We start from the raw sequence: 13,754 nt of genomic DNA, 5'->3' as shown, positions 1-13,754 counted from the left end.
AAAAGAAAATAAAGCTCCTTATCGTGCAGCGGATGACAAAAGATTAAAGGTATTTTTTTTTAACTATAGTAATATACTGGCATAAATCTCACTTTTTGTTTAATGATTTTTCTTCGTTAGTGGTTGGAAGTAGATTTTTTGAATTATTTGAACAACTGGGAAAAAAGAAGTAATGAGCAGACCCGGGGAATATTCTAAATCAGAGAGACAAAACATGCTGCTTACACGTGAAACTATTGAGGGGCTAAAAATGACAGGTAGGCTTAGATGCTTCGGAACTACTTATAATTTTTATCTGAATTTGGTTTTTAACTCTAAATGCGTAGCTCTCTCAACATCAGCGATTGTTCGATTCTTATTCAAGAAGGGAGCAGCTTTTGTTTTAACCCAACACTTAAACCAGGATATTTTGGAACAAGAGTTTGGACGTCACCGGGCTGCGGGTGGAAGGAACAATAATCCATCAGTATGGCAGTATCAATGCAATACTGATAAATTAAAATCATTAAAAGGACTAGTATTAGAAGCAATTGGTGGAAATACAAAAATAGATTTGTAACAGTAGATTTAATTTTAAGTTTCCATTTTTTTAAATCAACATATAGATTATTTACATGTACTGTAAAAATAAATCGGCGTCCGGATCTCCATTTAAAAAGCTAAAATCTTCATTATTTGTACTAGTAGGTGGTTGACGTAATCCGTGACTCAACGGTCTTAAACTAGATGATTTCATTTTAAGGGGCTTTATATTCTTTGTCGGCGAATTTTCTTTTCCAGGTTTAATTTTTATCAATTTGGTCCCTTGCTTGTTATTTTCTTTTAGCGCTTTCCTTAATGCTAATTTCCTCCTAATTGATTCTTTGGTTTGGAATTGGTATTCTTCCTTTATATCGTTCACAAGTACTTTTCCCCTTGTGTTAAGAAAAATATCTACTAACTTATGGAACCATTTCTGGAACTCGTCTTCTCCATTAGTTAACCTAGCCCATTCATTATTCAGATCAGAGTCTTGCTTTATAGCTTCAAACAAAAAACATTCTTCAGTTGGCATTATTAATTTGCCTCTATCAAGAGCGCGAGACCACTCTTCCCAACTTTCAGCGGAACTTTCCTCGGAACTCATATCACAATCATTCTTTAGTTGAGCTTTTAATATAATAGGTGAGCATTTTTGTTGACTAAGTCATTTTAAAACAAATCCAGCGACATAATATAGTACGTCAAGGTTTTCTTTTCGTGTGCAATCCTTGTTTTCCAAAAATTCTTTGGAAAGATGTAGCTCATCTCTTAAGTGGTCTTCTTTTTCCTTCTTTTTAATACTTTTCATCACAGATTCCTTGACGCCAATTCTTAACTCGACCATTAATTTATGGAAAAACACTTGCCAAATCATGCTAACACAAAACTTTTTGGAGGTACAAGTAATGTTTAGAAATGTATGAAACGCTCCAAAACTGGTTTTTAACTTGCAACGAACATCTTCGTCTAAGCACATTTTGTGTGTTTGCATGACATACTCCTCACGTGATTTACTGGCCAGGAGATCCTAAAGGAAAATTAGAATAAAATAAGGTAAATCATTAAGTGGAAACAAATTAGTGCAATCTCCTATGGTATAAAACGAACTTGTGGCTTGATATTATTCCTGGGCCGTAACTCAATTCCTCTGTTAGTGTTTGGTTGTATTTCAGGTGTACGGTTTCTTTGATGGCTTCCAGCTCCTGAATTTTCTCCTTGAATTGGTTGTATTCGTGATCTTTGTAGACTTTGTAGAGGAATTTGGTTTGGCCTACTAGTTGTATCATATTGGTTTTGATATATGTCAGATGGTGAAGGTTTCTTTGGAGTGTGTTTACTGGGAGGTAGAGGTGTCAGCAATGAGCAGTTTCGAACTAGTCGTTTCCCCTGATTCTCAATTGTGACGCTTGACCCCCTAATTTCGATGATTTCCCACGGTTGAATATCGTAAAATGGATGAAATTTGTTTCGTTGAATGAGTTTGGGGATAACTTTGTCACCGAGGTGAAAAGTATGTGACGTAATCCCTCGACTTTCGTCAGCCCTTTCTTTCTTCGAGCCTTATTCTTTCCATCGGTGTTTCTAGCAGCAGGGTCTAGAGTTGGTGACGACTTTATTATACCAGGTAATTTCGTATTTATGTTCCGATTAAAAAAAAAGGAAGCGGGTGGTTTTCCGGTTGTTGGATGCGTCGTTGCCTTTAGCCAGCATGGGCATCTGTCGTTCGATTATTCCATTTGACTGAGGCCATTGCGGGGTTTCGTTTGTTGGAAGAATGTCCGTTTGTGTCGTGAATGTCCGGTGGTGTGAAGAATGTCCGTTGATTTGATGAATGTCCGTGGATGTGATGAATGTCTAATGATGTGATGAATGTCCGTTGATTTGATGAATGACCAATAATCAGGGCCGTGCAGAGGGGGCAGGGGGGCAAAATCCCCGGGGCCCGGGTGAAAAGGGCCCACGAGGGGGTCTCGTAGCTGTAGGGCCCGTCGAAGAAGCTCAAGGGGGGGTGCAAATCGAAGGGGCCCGCGAGTAAGTTTGTCCCCGGGCTCCAGGATACCTCTGCACGGCCCTGCCAATAATTACTAGCATTAATCGAATTAACTCAACAATTCTACAAATTCAATTAGCTAGTTTCAATAAAAATAATTTTTAATTTAATTAAAAATATTTGAGTGAACAATACCGGCATTTACCCAAATGTTATCGAAATAAAAAAATATATTTATTTTCACCAATTTTCACCAATATTTAACGCATTTACCCCAAAATTTACAAAAATGAAATGACTTTTGCTTTTACCCAACATTGTACAAAAACGTAATGTTATCCAAGTTACAGAAATATAATGCCATTTTCTGAAGTATTTGAATTTATTGAACTGAAAATGTGTTTATCCAAAGTACTCTATATTCCTCAAATGTATTTGATTTTACCCAAATTTTAGCAAAATACCCGAACTATTAAAGTATTCAGTATTTAATACCCAACTTAAAACTTGACAAATTAATATTTAACACTAAGCCTTTGCATGAAACAAGCAAAGTTTCAAAACATTGCCCATCAAAACCAATTTTGAGGGGCGGCGATTGACTGACGTAATAGTAAAAAACCCCTCCCATCAAAAAGTGCATTTGTTTTGGAAAATTTTAGTAGGCACTTCACACTCACTGTGCAAAAACTCTTAAAATATTTTCGTTAGGAGAAACAACGTGATTCTGAGCAACTGCAATCAGATTACCCTCTCTCGCAAATTGGCGAGTTTCTTAGAAATTCGACCGTTGCCCCTGCCCTACACTTTATTGGCAATGGATCATCGGAATACAATAATATAATACAATGAAATAGAAAGTACACTGGTTATTATTTGGCGCGAAAACAGGTAGTTATATTTTTTAGAGTTAAGCTATATATTATTTAAGGTACAAAATAAAAATTACAAGAAGTTTAAATTAATATTAAGTTAAATAGATTTTAACGGAAAGCGCTTTATTTGTAATACGCTTTCGCAGCAACACATAATTGTATTTACACTTATTTGTTACTTCTAGTCATACTTTAAAAGCATCGAAGATTCCTTCGATCAGTGTCACTCTTATTTTTTACTTCTTATCACACTTATTTGTTACTTCTGGTCATATTAGAACGGCCTCCGATAAGTGCCACACTTATTTTTTATTTCGGGTCATGTGTTGCAAGCATCGCGTACTGCTCCGATAAGTGTCACACTTATTTGTTACTTTGGGTCGGCCCTAAATGGGTCGGAGTGTGCAATAACTGGTGGCTTAACCGGGGAGTCGGGGTCCGGCTCTTGTAACCCATAAGGGCGGGTCAGGTTTGGGGTGGATACTGAGCTTCGGCTCAGGCTAACGGAGAGGGTCCGTGCAAAATGGCCACCTCGGCGGATTGGGTAGCCTGCTGTGGGGCGGCGGGCCTCCGTATGAGGGCACGGCGGTCCTGTTTCCCGGTCTTTTGGGGTAACACCGGCATCTCCGGTTACAGCTGTGCCGGATTACTTGGACTGCTGTGTGCCCGTCGTTCTAATTTAGAAGTTCTTTCCAAAGGGTTTGACTCCTGTGAAAACTCACGATATATGTTTGTTTATTTTTATTTGTTATTTTCCTAATTCTAAAAATAGCTAGTATTAAAATTACTAAAGTTAAATAATTCCCTTAATAAATATAAATTAATACCTAAAACGAAACTATTTGATAAATATATATATATAATCTAATAAAATTGTATAAATTAAAATGTTCGCGTAAATATCTTTTGTAACAGTGCATAAGTAACGGTCAAAATTCAAATATCAAACTTTCTCTCTCTCTATGCCTATATAAGGAGCGAATTTGTTAAAGAGGTTGGCGATTTGTTAAAATTTTTTATAACTTTTGAAATTGTATATTTTTGTCATCACGAGAAAAAACTAAAAACGATTTCTCGTGCAGTTACGACTTGGACTCTGAAAAAGAAAGGAGTGCAAGATCCGCGCTCGTGGAATTAATTAAAAATAATTTAAAATAAAATAAGTTAGGGTTAACATTTTTTCAGTCGATGTTAGTACCTAAAATATATGTCTCTCCCATTTAGAGCGCGAACCTAAAAAGTAAATAAAATAAGTAAAATAAGCACAAACGGGATACAACATGGTGCCGAAACCCGGGACCTTCAACTAACAGTACCCAAATAAAAGAAAATAAGAGAAAGGACGCGTTACAAGCGCGATCGTAAAAATAAATTCATAAAATTAATCAAGCTGAAAACATGGCCGAAGCAAGCTCCAATAACAACCAGTTAAAGAAATTAAAAGCGGTGAGAGCACCGGTTAGAGGAAGTATAACCGCAGCGGTGAATACGCTGATTACACTGCTGATGGCTGATTCGAACGACTTAAGGGCAGGAGAAGTGGAGGATCAACTAGCCATTGTAGCGCTAAAAGAAGAAAACTTAATTCCGCTGGACGCCCAGATCTACGACTTGACGGACGCCGACGATGACGATCTGAGTAAGGAATGCGAGGCCGTGGAAAAATACAGACAAGATATCCTGAGTTTGAAGATGAAGGCAAAAAGAAAGCTACGGGAAGCCGGAATGGTCCCAGATGACAACAGTAGCTCAGTTTGTTCAACCGTATCAAGTGCTGACATTACAAACTTAATAAACGCAGCGAACTCGGACTCGAAATTACCAACCCTGATAATAAAAAAGTTCAGCGGTGACGTAACGCAATTTTGGAGTCAATTTGAATAAATGGTAGAAAGTAAAAAGAGCCTAAAAAAGGTACAATTATTTTTCTACTTGTAATCGTATTTAGAAGGCGAAGCGTTAGATATAATCTCTGGTTTACATCCTTCCGATGCAAACTACGATGAAGCGGTAAAAATTTTAAAATTAAATGATGACAGAGATGAAGTAATTGCTCAAGAGCATTTAAAACGTCTACATAAGTTGTAACCAATACTGAGTTCGAGGGATTTGGTCGCCTTAAGAAATTTTCATAATGAATGTCAGACAAATATTAGAAGCTTAAAATCGCTAGGCTATGATACAGCAAAAAATGGGGCGTTTTTGTGTCCGAAGCTAGTAGCGTGTCTCCTGAGAGAGCTTCGTCTCGATTACACAAAAGAAAGGGGTATGGCTGGTGATCTAGACATAGATGCGTTTATAGAGTTTTTGCGTAAACAGCTGGAATATATAGGGAAACATGCGAATTAATGGGAAATATGCAACCAAAACAAAGCCGTCAATACGAAACATCGCGAAAGCACGACTGGCAACCCCATTAGCCCAACGTACGCGATTCTGGACCTAGGCTGAAGCAGAGGGCATCTAGCGCGTCCGTGCTCAACGCGAACACCACCGTAACACCCAAAAACATTTTTTGCATTTTTTGTAAAACAACCGCGCATCCCACCTACAACTGTAAAAACTTCACCTTAGATGAAAAGAAACGCATTATAAATGAAGCTAACCGTTGTTACATTTGCACCAGATTCGGTCACGAACAAAATGACTGCCCGTCTCCGTATAAAATCTGCAAAATTTGTAAAAAGAAACATAATTTGGCGCTTTGTCCCGAAAACGAAGCAAATAAGACCAAGCCTTCTCAAAATAGTTGGAAAGAAAAACAACAAGTCCCTAAAGACGAGAAAATAAAGGTTGGAAATAACTCGGTAGCCTGTGGTCAAACGGTCTTACTACAAACGGCCCGAGCTTTAGCGAGACATCCAGATAGCGGAAAAGCGGAAGAAATTAGATGTCTACTTGACCCAGGTAGCCAAGCCAGTTTTATACAGGAAGATATCTCTAGAAGATTGAACTTACCTCTGATAGGAGTCTGCCCTATTGAGATTACTAGTTTTGGAAATGAAATTCCAAAAACCGAAGTAAGAAGACTAGTAAAATTAACTCTAGAAAACGTCTCGTATCCGAGCGAGGTCATAGAAATTACAGCAATAGAAGTACCATATTTGTGCGAGGCGGTGACAATGTCTAAATGCAAGGATGTAGAATATTTAATGATAAAAAATGCAATGCAAATAGCAGATAAACCTAGGTCAGGGAATCCAGATGATCCGAGCGTAGGATTTCTCATCGGTGCCGACCGATATTTTGACGTCGCGACGCGAATTACAAGACGATTATCCGAAACTTTAGTCGCCGTACAAACACACTTAGGATGGGCGGTTCAAGGACCGGCGGAGACTGGGAAGAGCGTAAATGGTACCTACTCCATAAGTGTCACGAAAATCAGTGTCGAAGCGCAAATGATATCGAAGGCATTAGAATCCTTCTGGACTCTGGAAGGAATGGGAATTTGCGACGCCTCGGAAAAGGATCCCACTGCGGATGAAATCCTCGAAAAGTTTAAAAAATATATAAAAATCGATAAAAATGGAAGATGCAGTGTTCGATTTCCTTGGAATACAGCGAAAAGTAATCTTCCAGACAACCTGAATGTAGCGAGGAGAAGGATGGACGGTCTGATTAAAAGATTCCAAAGAGAACCAGAACTCTACAAAGAGTACAAAGCTGTAATAGAGAGCCAGTTGGCGGAAGGGATAGTCGAGATGGTCGAAAGTCCAGAAGTTTCTCCAGAGGGAACGCACTATATTCCTCATCAAGCGGTAGTAAAACAATCAAGCCCCACTACTAAGTTAAGGGTGGTTCTGGACGGTTCTGCCAGCGGAAAGGGTTCACCGTCTCTAAACGACTGTATGGCCAGTGGTCCAAATCAAAACCCATCCGTGTTAAGTCTCCATTTAAAATTCCGTGGACACAGTATTGCTGTTACAGCTGATATCGAAAAGGCCTTCCTACAAGTAGCCCTAGAGCCGGAAGACTGAAATTCAGTACGCCTCCTATGGACCGTCGAGGACGAGAACGGAAAAATAAAAGAAAACGAACACCAAGTTTTGCAGATGACGCGAGTTCCATTCGGAGCGACAGCTTCACCTTACCTATTAGCCGCCACTCTAAAGACGCATTTCGAGAAGTACAAAAATGAAGATCCAGAAACCTACGACGTTCTCAACGAACAGCTCTACGTAGATGACTTGCTAGCGGGAAAAGATGACGTTCAAGGAGCTTACCAGTTGTCACAAAATTGTTCAAAAATTATAGGAGAAGCAAAAATGCGCCTTCGAAAATGGCAAACAAATTCGTCTGAGCTCAGAAATTTATGGAAATAAAATTCAGCGGGAAAAGACTCCGTTGTTAGGTTTGAGGGATCAGCCGAATCTGTAGAACAAAAGGTGTTGGGCTTAATTTGGAATTCTAACACCGATGAATTATCGGTAGATCTATCAAAGTTGCTGATCGTTATAGAAGCAAATCAAAATACGAAAAGGTTTCTACTAAGTATGTTAGCGCAAATCTTCGATCCGCTTGGCATTTTAAGTCCCTTCACGATAAGGGCGAAATTGATGTTTCAACGACTTTGGAAATATCACGAAAATCTAAGAGAAGAAAAGAAGCGACTATCATGGGACGACGCGCTCCCAGAAGAAATTAGTCAACAATTCCAGGCGTGGTGTCACGAATAAAGCGAAGTTAAAGAAATAAAAATACCAAGATGTATTTATCAAGAAAAATCGAAACACATCGTTGGAAGAGAGCTTCACTGCTTCACCGATGCTAGTTTAAAGGCCTTTTCAGTGGTCGTCTATTTACGATACGAGACCGACGATGAACAAATCAAAGGCGCTTTTGTTACTTCAAAAACGAGAGTGTGCCCCACAAAAGGACTATCTCTCCCGAGACTGGTGACTAAAGTGCGAGAGGCATACCGAAAAGAAAATATGGATATCAAAATGTGGTCCGATTCGCAGATTGTGATTTATTGGATAAATAATCCTCCGAAAGAAAACAAGCCTTTCGTTCAAAATCGTGCAGCGGAGATAAGACAGTTGGTCGAACCGGCCAACTGGATGCAATGCCCTGCCGCGGAGAATCCCGCCGATTTGCCATCACTGGAATCAAAGCCAAAGAATTACGTGAAAATCTTCTGTGGCTCGAAGGACCCACCTGGTTGAAGAAAGTGAAAGAAAACTGGCCGAGCGAAAAAATAAACGTGAGAGAAATCGCCGAACTGGAAGAAGTTCAAAGTGAAAAAAGAAAATTGGCATTGACGGTTCAAATCAAAGATTCAGTCGGCATTCAAAAGATCGTCGATTTGAAAAGATATTCAAAATTCAATAAGGCGTTGCGAGTGATAGCGTATGTTTATCGCTTCGCTAACAAAACTAGAAAGAAAGAAACGGAACGCGGAGAAATTACCGCCGATGAAATTATTCACGCCGAAACTAAGCTGATTAAAGATATTCAAAATGAAGACTACGGTCAAGAAATTAACGCTATAAAAGATTTACCGATGGAGTCCAGTATAGCCACTTTGAAACCCATATTGAACGACGAAGGAGTTCCGTGTTTAGGCGGTAGGCTAGACGAAGGTAGTTTCAGCTACGAACATAAACACCCGATTATTATAAAACTCAAGAATTAGCCAAACATTTAATGACGAGAAGTCACGAAGAAGTTAAACATTGCGGTATTCAAGCAAAAGCTAGCCAGTCCCGCGAAAGATACTGGATTATCGCCGGGAGGCAGTTAGCTCGAAACGTAGTACGGCATTGTCAGCACTGCAAGAGGTACAGTGCTAAGCCATGTGATGCCCCGACCGGTTTACTACCGAGCGACAGGATAACCGAAGCCGACGCCTTCACTGCTGTAGGGGTCGACTACGCGGGCCCTCTTTTCGTAAGGAACGGGAAAAAAACAAGAAAAAGCGTACGTTTGTCTCTTCACGTGCAACGTTACACGCGCTTGTCATTTGGAACTAGTTCCAACCTTGACAACCCACGAATTTCTTATGGCGATGAGGCGTATGATTGCGAGGCGAGGTATACCTTCGGTGGTGTATTCGGATAATGCAAAAACATTTAAACGAGCAAAACAGGATTTAAACTTAATGTGGGACAATATAGACGAAAAACAAGTAGAGCAATTTTTCGCGAATAAAAACATCAGGTGGAAATTCATAGTCGAAAGAGCCCCGTGGCAAGGTGGATACTATGAACGGATGGTTAAAACGACCAAAAATATTCTTCGAAAAACTTTAGGAAAAGCTTACCTAACGTACTCGGAAATGGAGACGGTACTCCAAGAAACCGAAGCGGTTATAAATTCCAGGCCGATAACGTACCTGTATAACGACGCCAATGAGCCGGAGCCATTGTCGCCCGCTCACTTCTTTACAGGAAAGAGATTGACTACTCTCCCACCGCAAAATTTAAAGATCCCGACACTACCAAATGCACAAGAAGAATTAGCGAAGAGGGTTCGATACAGAGAAACATTAATGAAAAGACTGTGGGAAAGATGGAGAGTCGAATATCTCTTGGAGTTAAGAACGGCACACCACATTCAATTAGAAAAGCGGAAAACAAATATTAGAGTAGGTGATGTCATGATCGTCTACGAAGAGAAAGTTCCAAAACAAGTGTGGAAGCTTGGGGTTATAGAGGAAGTAGGGCGAGATGGAAAGGTTCGATCTTGTTTAGTCAAATTAGGAAAGAATAATGTAATAAGGCGACCAGTCCAACACCTCTACGCGTTAGAAATTAACAGATACACGAATGATTTTTAAATGTATAAATGTATGTTTTAGGAAACTACTCACGTATTTTCGCCGGGAGTGTGAAAACTCACGATATATGTTTGTTTATTTTTATTTGTTATTTTCCTAATTCTAAAAATAGCTAATATTAAAATTACTAAAGTTAAATAATTCCCTTAATAAATATAAATTAATACCTAAAACGAAACTATTTGATAAATATATATATAATCTAATAAAATTGTATAAATTAAAATGTTCGCGTAAATATCTTTTGTAACAGTGTATAAGTAACGGTCAAAATTCAAATATCAAACTTTCTCTCTCTCTATGCCTATATAAGGAGCGAATTTGTAAAAGAGGATGGCGATTTGTTAAAATTATTTATCACTTTTGAAATTGTATATTTTTGTCATCACGAGAAAAAACTAAAAACAATTTCTCGTGCAGTTACGACTTGGACTCTGAAAAAGAAAGGAGTGCAAGATCCGCGCTCGTGGAATTAATTAAAAATAATTTAAAATAAAATAAGTTAGGGTTAACATTTTTTCAGTCGATATTAGTACCTAAAATATAAGTATCCCATTTAGAGCGCGAACCTAAAAAGTAAATAAAATAAGTAAAATAAGCACAAACGGGTTACAACAACTCCTTACCCAAGTAGGTAGGGTGTCGGCTTGAGTTGCTACAGCATCCACTCTTACTCCCACTGCTGTGTGCGAAGTTTGAAATGGTCCACCCAGTGCTGCACCTTCTGCGGGGTTGAGTGGCTTGCGTCTAAGGTGCGACCATCAGTAGTAGGGTTTATTACCGTGCTGTCGGTCGACGCGGGATGCGAGGTCGGACAGGTAATAAGGGGAAAGGAAGTAAATGAGGTAGGCAGTGAATTGGAATCGTGACGAAATTCAATTAATAAAAAATACTTGTATTGACACTTTCCCTTTAAACAATGAATTAACAAAATAAAACAAGTTCTACTTACATAGATCAGGTTTTGAGCCCTGCTTAATGGGAGACATTGGAATAACGAATTACTTTAATTCGTTATTATTTAGGGGCTACTTAAGAGAGGGAGATAATCTAAATGTAAGTTATTAAATTTATTTTAAGGGGGATGAGGGATAAAATCTTAACCTTAAAAGTTTGAATAATTGGGAGCTATGGGGAGAGTATAGTATACCTTCTCGGTATGGAATCGAACGATTTATGAGTACTATTTCAGGAGGGTAACTTAAAATAACATTTTTATCGGTCCAAAAAAAGAGGGTGGGAGACTCTTTCTGGGATTTTCCGTTTTACCGGAGCACAAATACTTTTGGTCATCTACGAGGGGCTTCTAGAGAGAAAAAGAAAGGGTGAGAGGGAGAACCTTTGTAACAGAATTTTAAGGGGTGAGACTCAATGGCGACAGATTAGCGGGAGGATTATCGTTTTAGCTAGATGGGTGATCCAAAGTGGGAGGAGGGAAAATAGGAAAATTTCCACGTTACGATAGATGAACGTCTTCTTTCTGGGGATAATCTTTCTTGATGTCTCGCAGTTCTGGGTGTTTGAAGATGACGAGGACAACTTTGTTTCTCGACAAAGAAGGGACGGAGCCAGGATTGTCTCCTACAAACTGGTCGAACTTTGACGACGCGTGGATTGAAAGATTTCTCCTTCGGGAATTATGATTAACCGAAAATTGTTCCTACTAACGTTAAATAGTCTCTATTTGGGGAAGTTGTTGGGCTTAAACGATATTCGTGCTAAATTTGCATCTTTTAGGGGATTTATTTGGGCCTTTCAGCCGCTTTTATTTTAATTTGGGGCTGTCGCGGAGAAAAGATCCGAACTGGGGAAACTCTTCTGTCATAGCCAAACTAGTCTGGTCTCATGCTGCCTTGACCTAAGCGGCGGATTCTCTCTGTCTTTTTCTGGGGTGCTCTTTTTTTTGTTGTTTTTCAGCTTGGGGAGGGTTGAAAATGTGGGGTGCCGGAAGTGTATGTTTAGGTGTGCTTATTGATTTTGGTTGTGGTTTCGAATGACGTAGTAAGACTTCCACGACTTCCGATTCGCCCGGGCTGTTGCTATTACCTTTAAAATAATATAGACGCTTCATTAAGCTTATTTCGGTCCCTTCTTTCTCCCGTCTTTGGGGTGACTAGCGGAAATTTTCCAGGTTCTTGGTCGTCTAAATTGACATGTTGAATGCTACTGATGAAGAATAGTTTTCAGCAGGGGGTTGCTGGGGCTCTTTCGGTTTGGTTGGGGTTCGTGGTGCAATCGACCTTCGACTTGTTTTTCTAGACTTTGCTGGCGCCAAGGAGAGGAGAAGGAGGAAGGTGTGAAATGAGTAACAATGGGAAAGGAATTTAACGAAGCCAAGGCTAGCGAATTGGTTTTAAAGGGATTTTAATTTGATGATTTAATTCAATGTCAAAGGGAGTAATATTTTCTTATAGCTTATATAGGAGAAGGGTTTCCTTGATATACCAAACATCGACGATCTATGGGTTTCTCTCTCTCTCTTCTATATCGATTTAAATTTAATTATTTAAAAGATACCATAGATATCTGTTACCTTTTTACTTAATGAAGGGATCCAATCTGAAACCACTACAACCAATAGTTATCAAGATGTCAACTAATTCTATAACAATGATACCTGAAAATCATATTTAAGGGATTATTTAACATATTAAGATATTATAATTTTACTGTTCTGATTGATTCAGGTGATGTAATAAACTTTTCGTAGGGATTTAAGTTGGAAACACATTGGTCAAGGGAAAATAAATGTTTGCTTTATATTTTATCTTGGCTATTATTATTGGAATCAAATAAAGTAATGTTTAAATATTTTATCCCTTTTATGGGGGAAACAATTTTTATTTTAGATTTTTAATAAAAAGGGGATTCACAAAGATAAAAAACACACACAAAAACTTATTTAAGATAAAAAACAGAAAAACATGACATCAAAAGTAAATGAATATATTTTTTTGACTTCAGAAGTACGACTTCTGGGGGGGGGGTTACAGGTTCTATACTACCCATGCTGGATTTGTCACCTGTCCGGGCTAGGGGGACGCTATAACAATGAATTCTAACGTTAACCAAGAATTAATTTATTGATGAAATGTTTATAATATAATATTTTTTTGTAATTTAGGCATTGTAAAGATGTTTGGTGACAAAGGCCTATTAAATCATCATAAAAATAAGCACTTTCTACAATCTACACATGATAGATATAAAACCAAACTTTAATTATAAATCCACGATATTTTGTTGCTTTATTTTTATGCTTATTTCTAATAATCTTTTAATTTCTACTATGACCGTAGAGACCGGAAACAGAGATAAACAAAAGTTTGCACATGCGCAGTAACCGTTTTTTTTTTATGACGGCCGATAGAGGCGCCAGAACGAAGTTTTTACGGGAACGACTCATAATTTCGAAAATCACAACTCCGAATACAAAATTCCCATAAATTCCCATATCGCCGAATTCCCATTTCTCCGAATTCCCATAACTCAGAATTCCCATTACGTAGAATTCTCATATCTTCGAACCAAAACCCCGAATAAAAAATTCCCATAACTTCGAATTCCCATAACTTCGAATTCCCAT

General features: G+C 38.6%; 2 protein-coding genes across 2 annotated transcripts; both read left to right on the top strand.

Moving 5' to 3' along the window:
• The first annotated feature begins 4,785 nt into the window (after positions 1–4,785).
• Positions 4,786–7,367, top strand: LOC149945237 (uncharacterized). Its single transcript, XM_090176449.1, has 3 exons — positions 4,786–5,158; positions 5,336–5,433; positions 5,808–7,367. The coding sequence occupies exons 1-3, from the start codon at positions 4,786–4,788 to the stop codon at positions 7,365–7,367; spliced, it is 2,031 nt and encodes a 676-aa protein (XP_090032575.1).
• A 2,030-nt stretch (positions 7,368–9,397) lies between these two features.
• On the top strand, positions 9,398–10,168 carry LOC149945236 (uncharacterized). The gene has a single exon (XM_090176447.1). It carries the CDS (start codon positions 9,398–9,400, stop codon positions 10,166–10,168), a length of 771 nt encoding a protein of 256 aa, XP_090032573.1.
• Positions 10,169–13,754: the final 3,586 nt, after the last annotated feature.

This window comes from Leiobunum rupestre, chromosome 5 (genome assembly GCF_980474605.1).
Source record: "Leiobunum rupestre chromosome 5, qqLeiRupe1.1.hap1, whole genome shotgun sequence".
Taxonomy (NCBI): Eukaryota; Metazoa; Arthropoda; class Arachnida; order Opiliones; family Sclerosomatidae; genus Leiobunum; species Leiobunum rupestre.
This window is presented reverse-complemented; position numbering and strand designations above follow the sequence as displayed.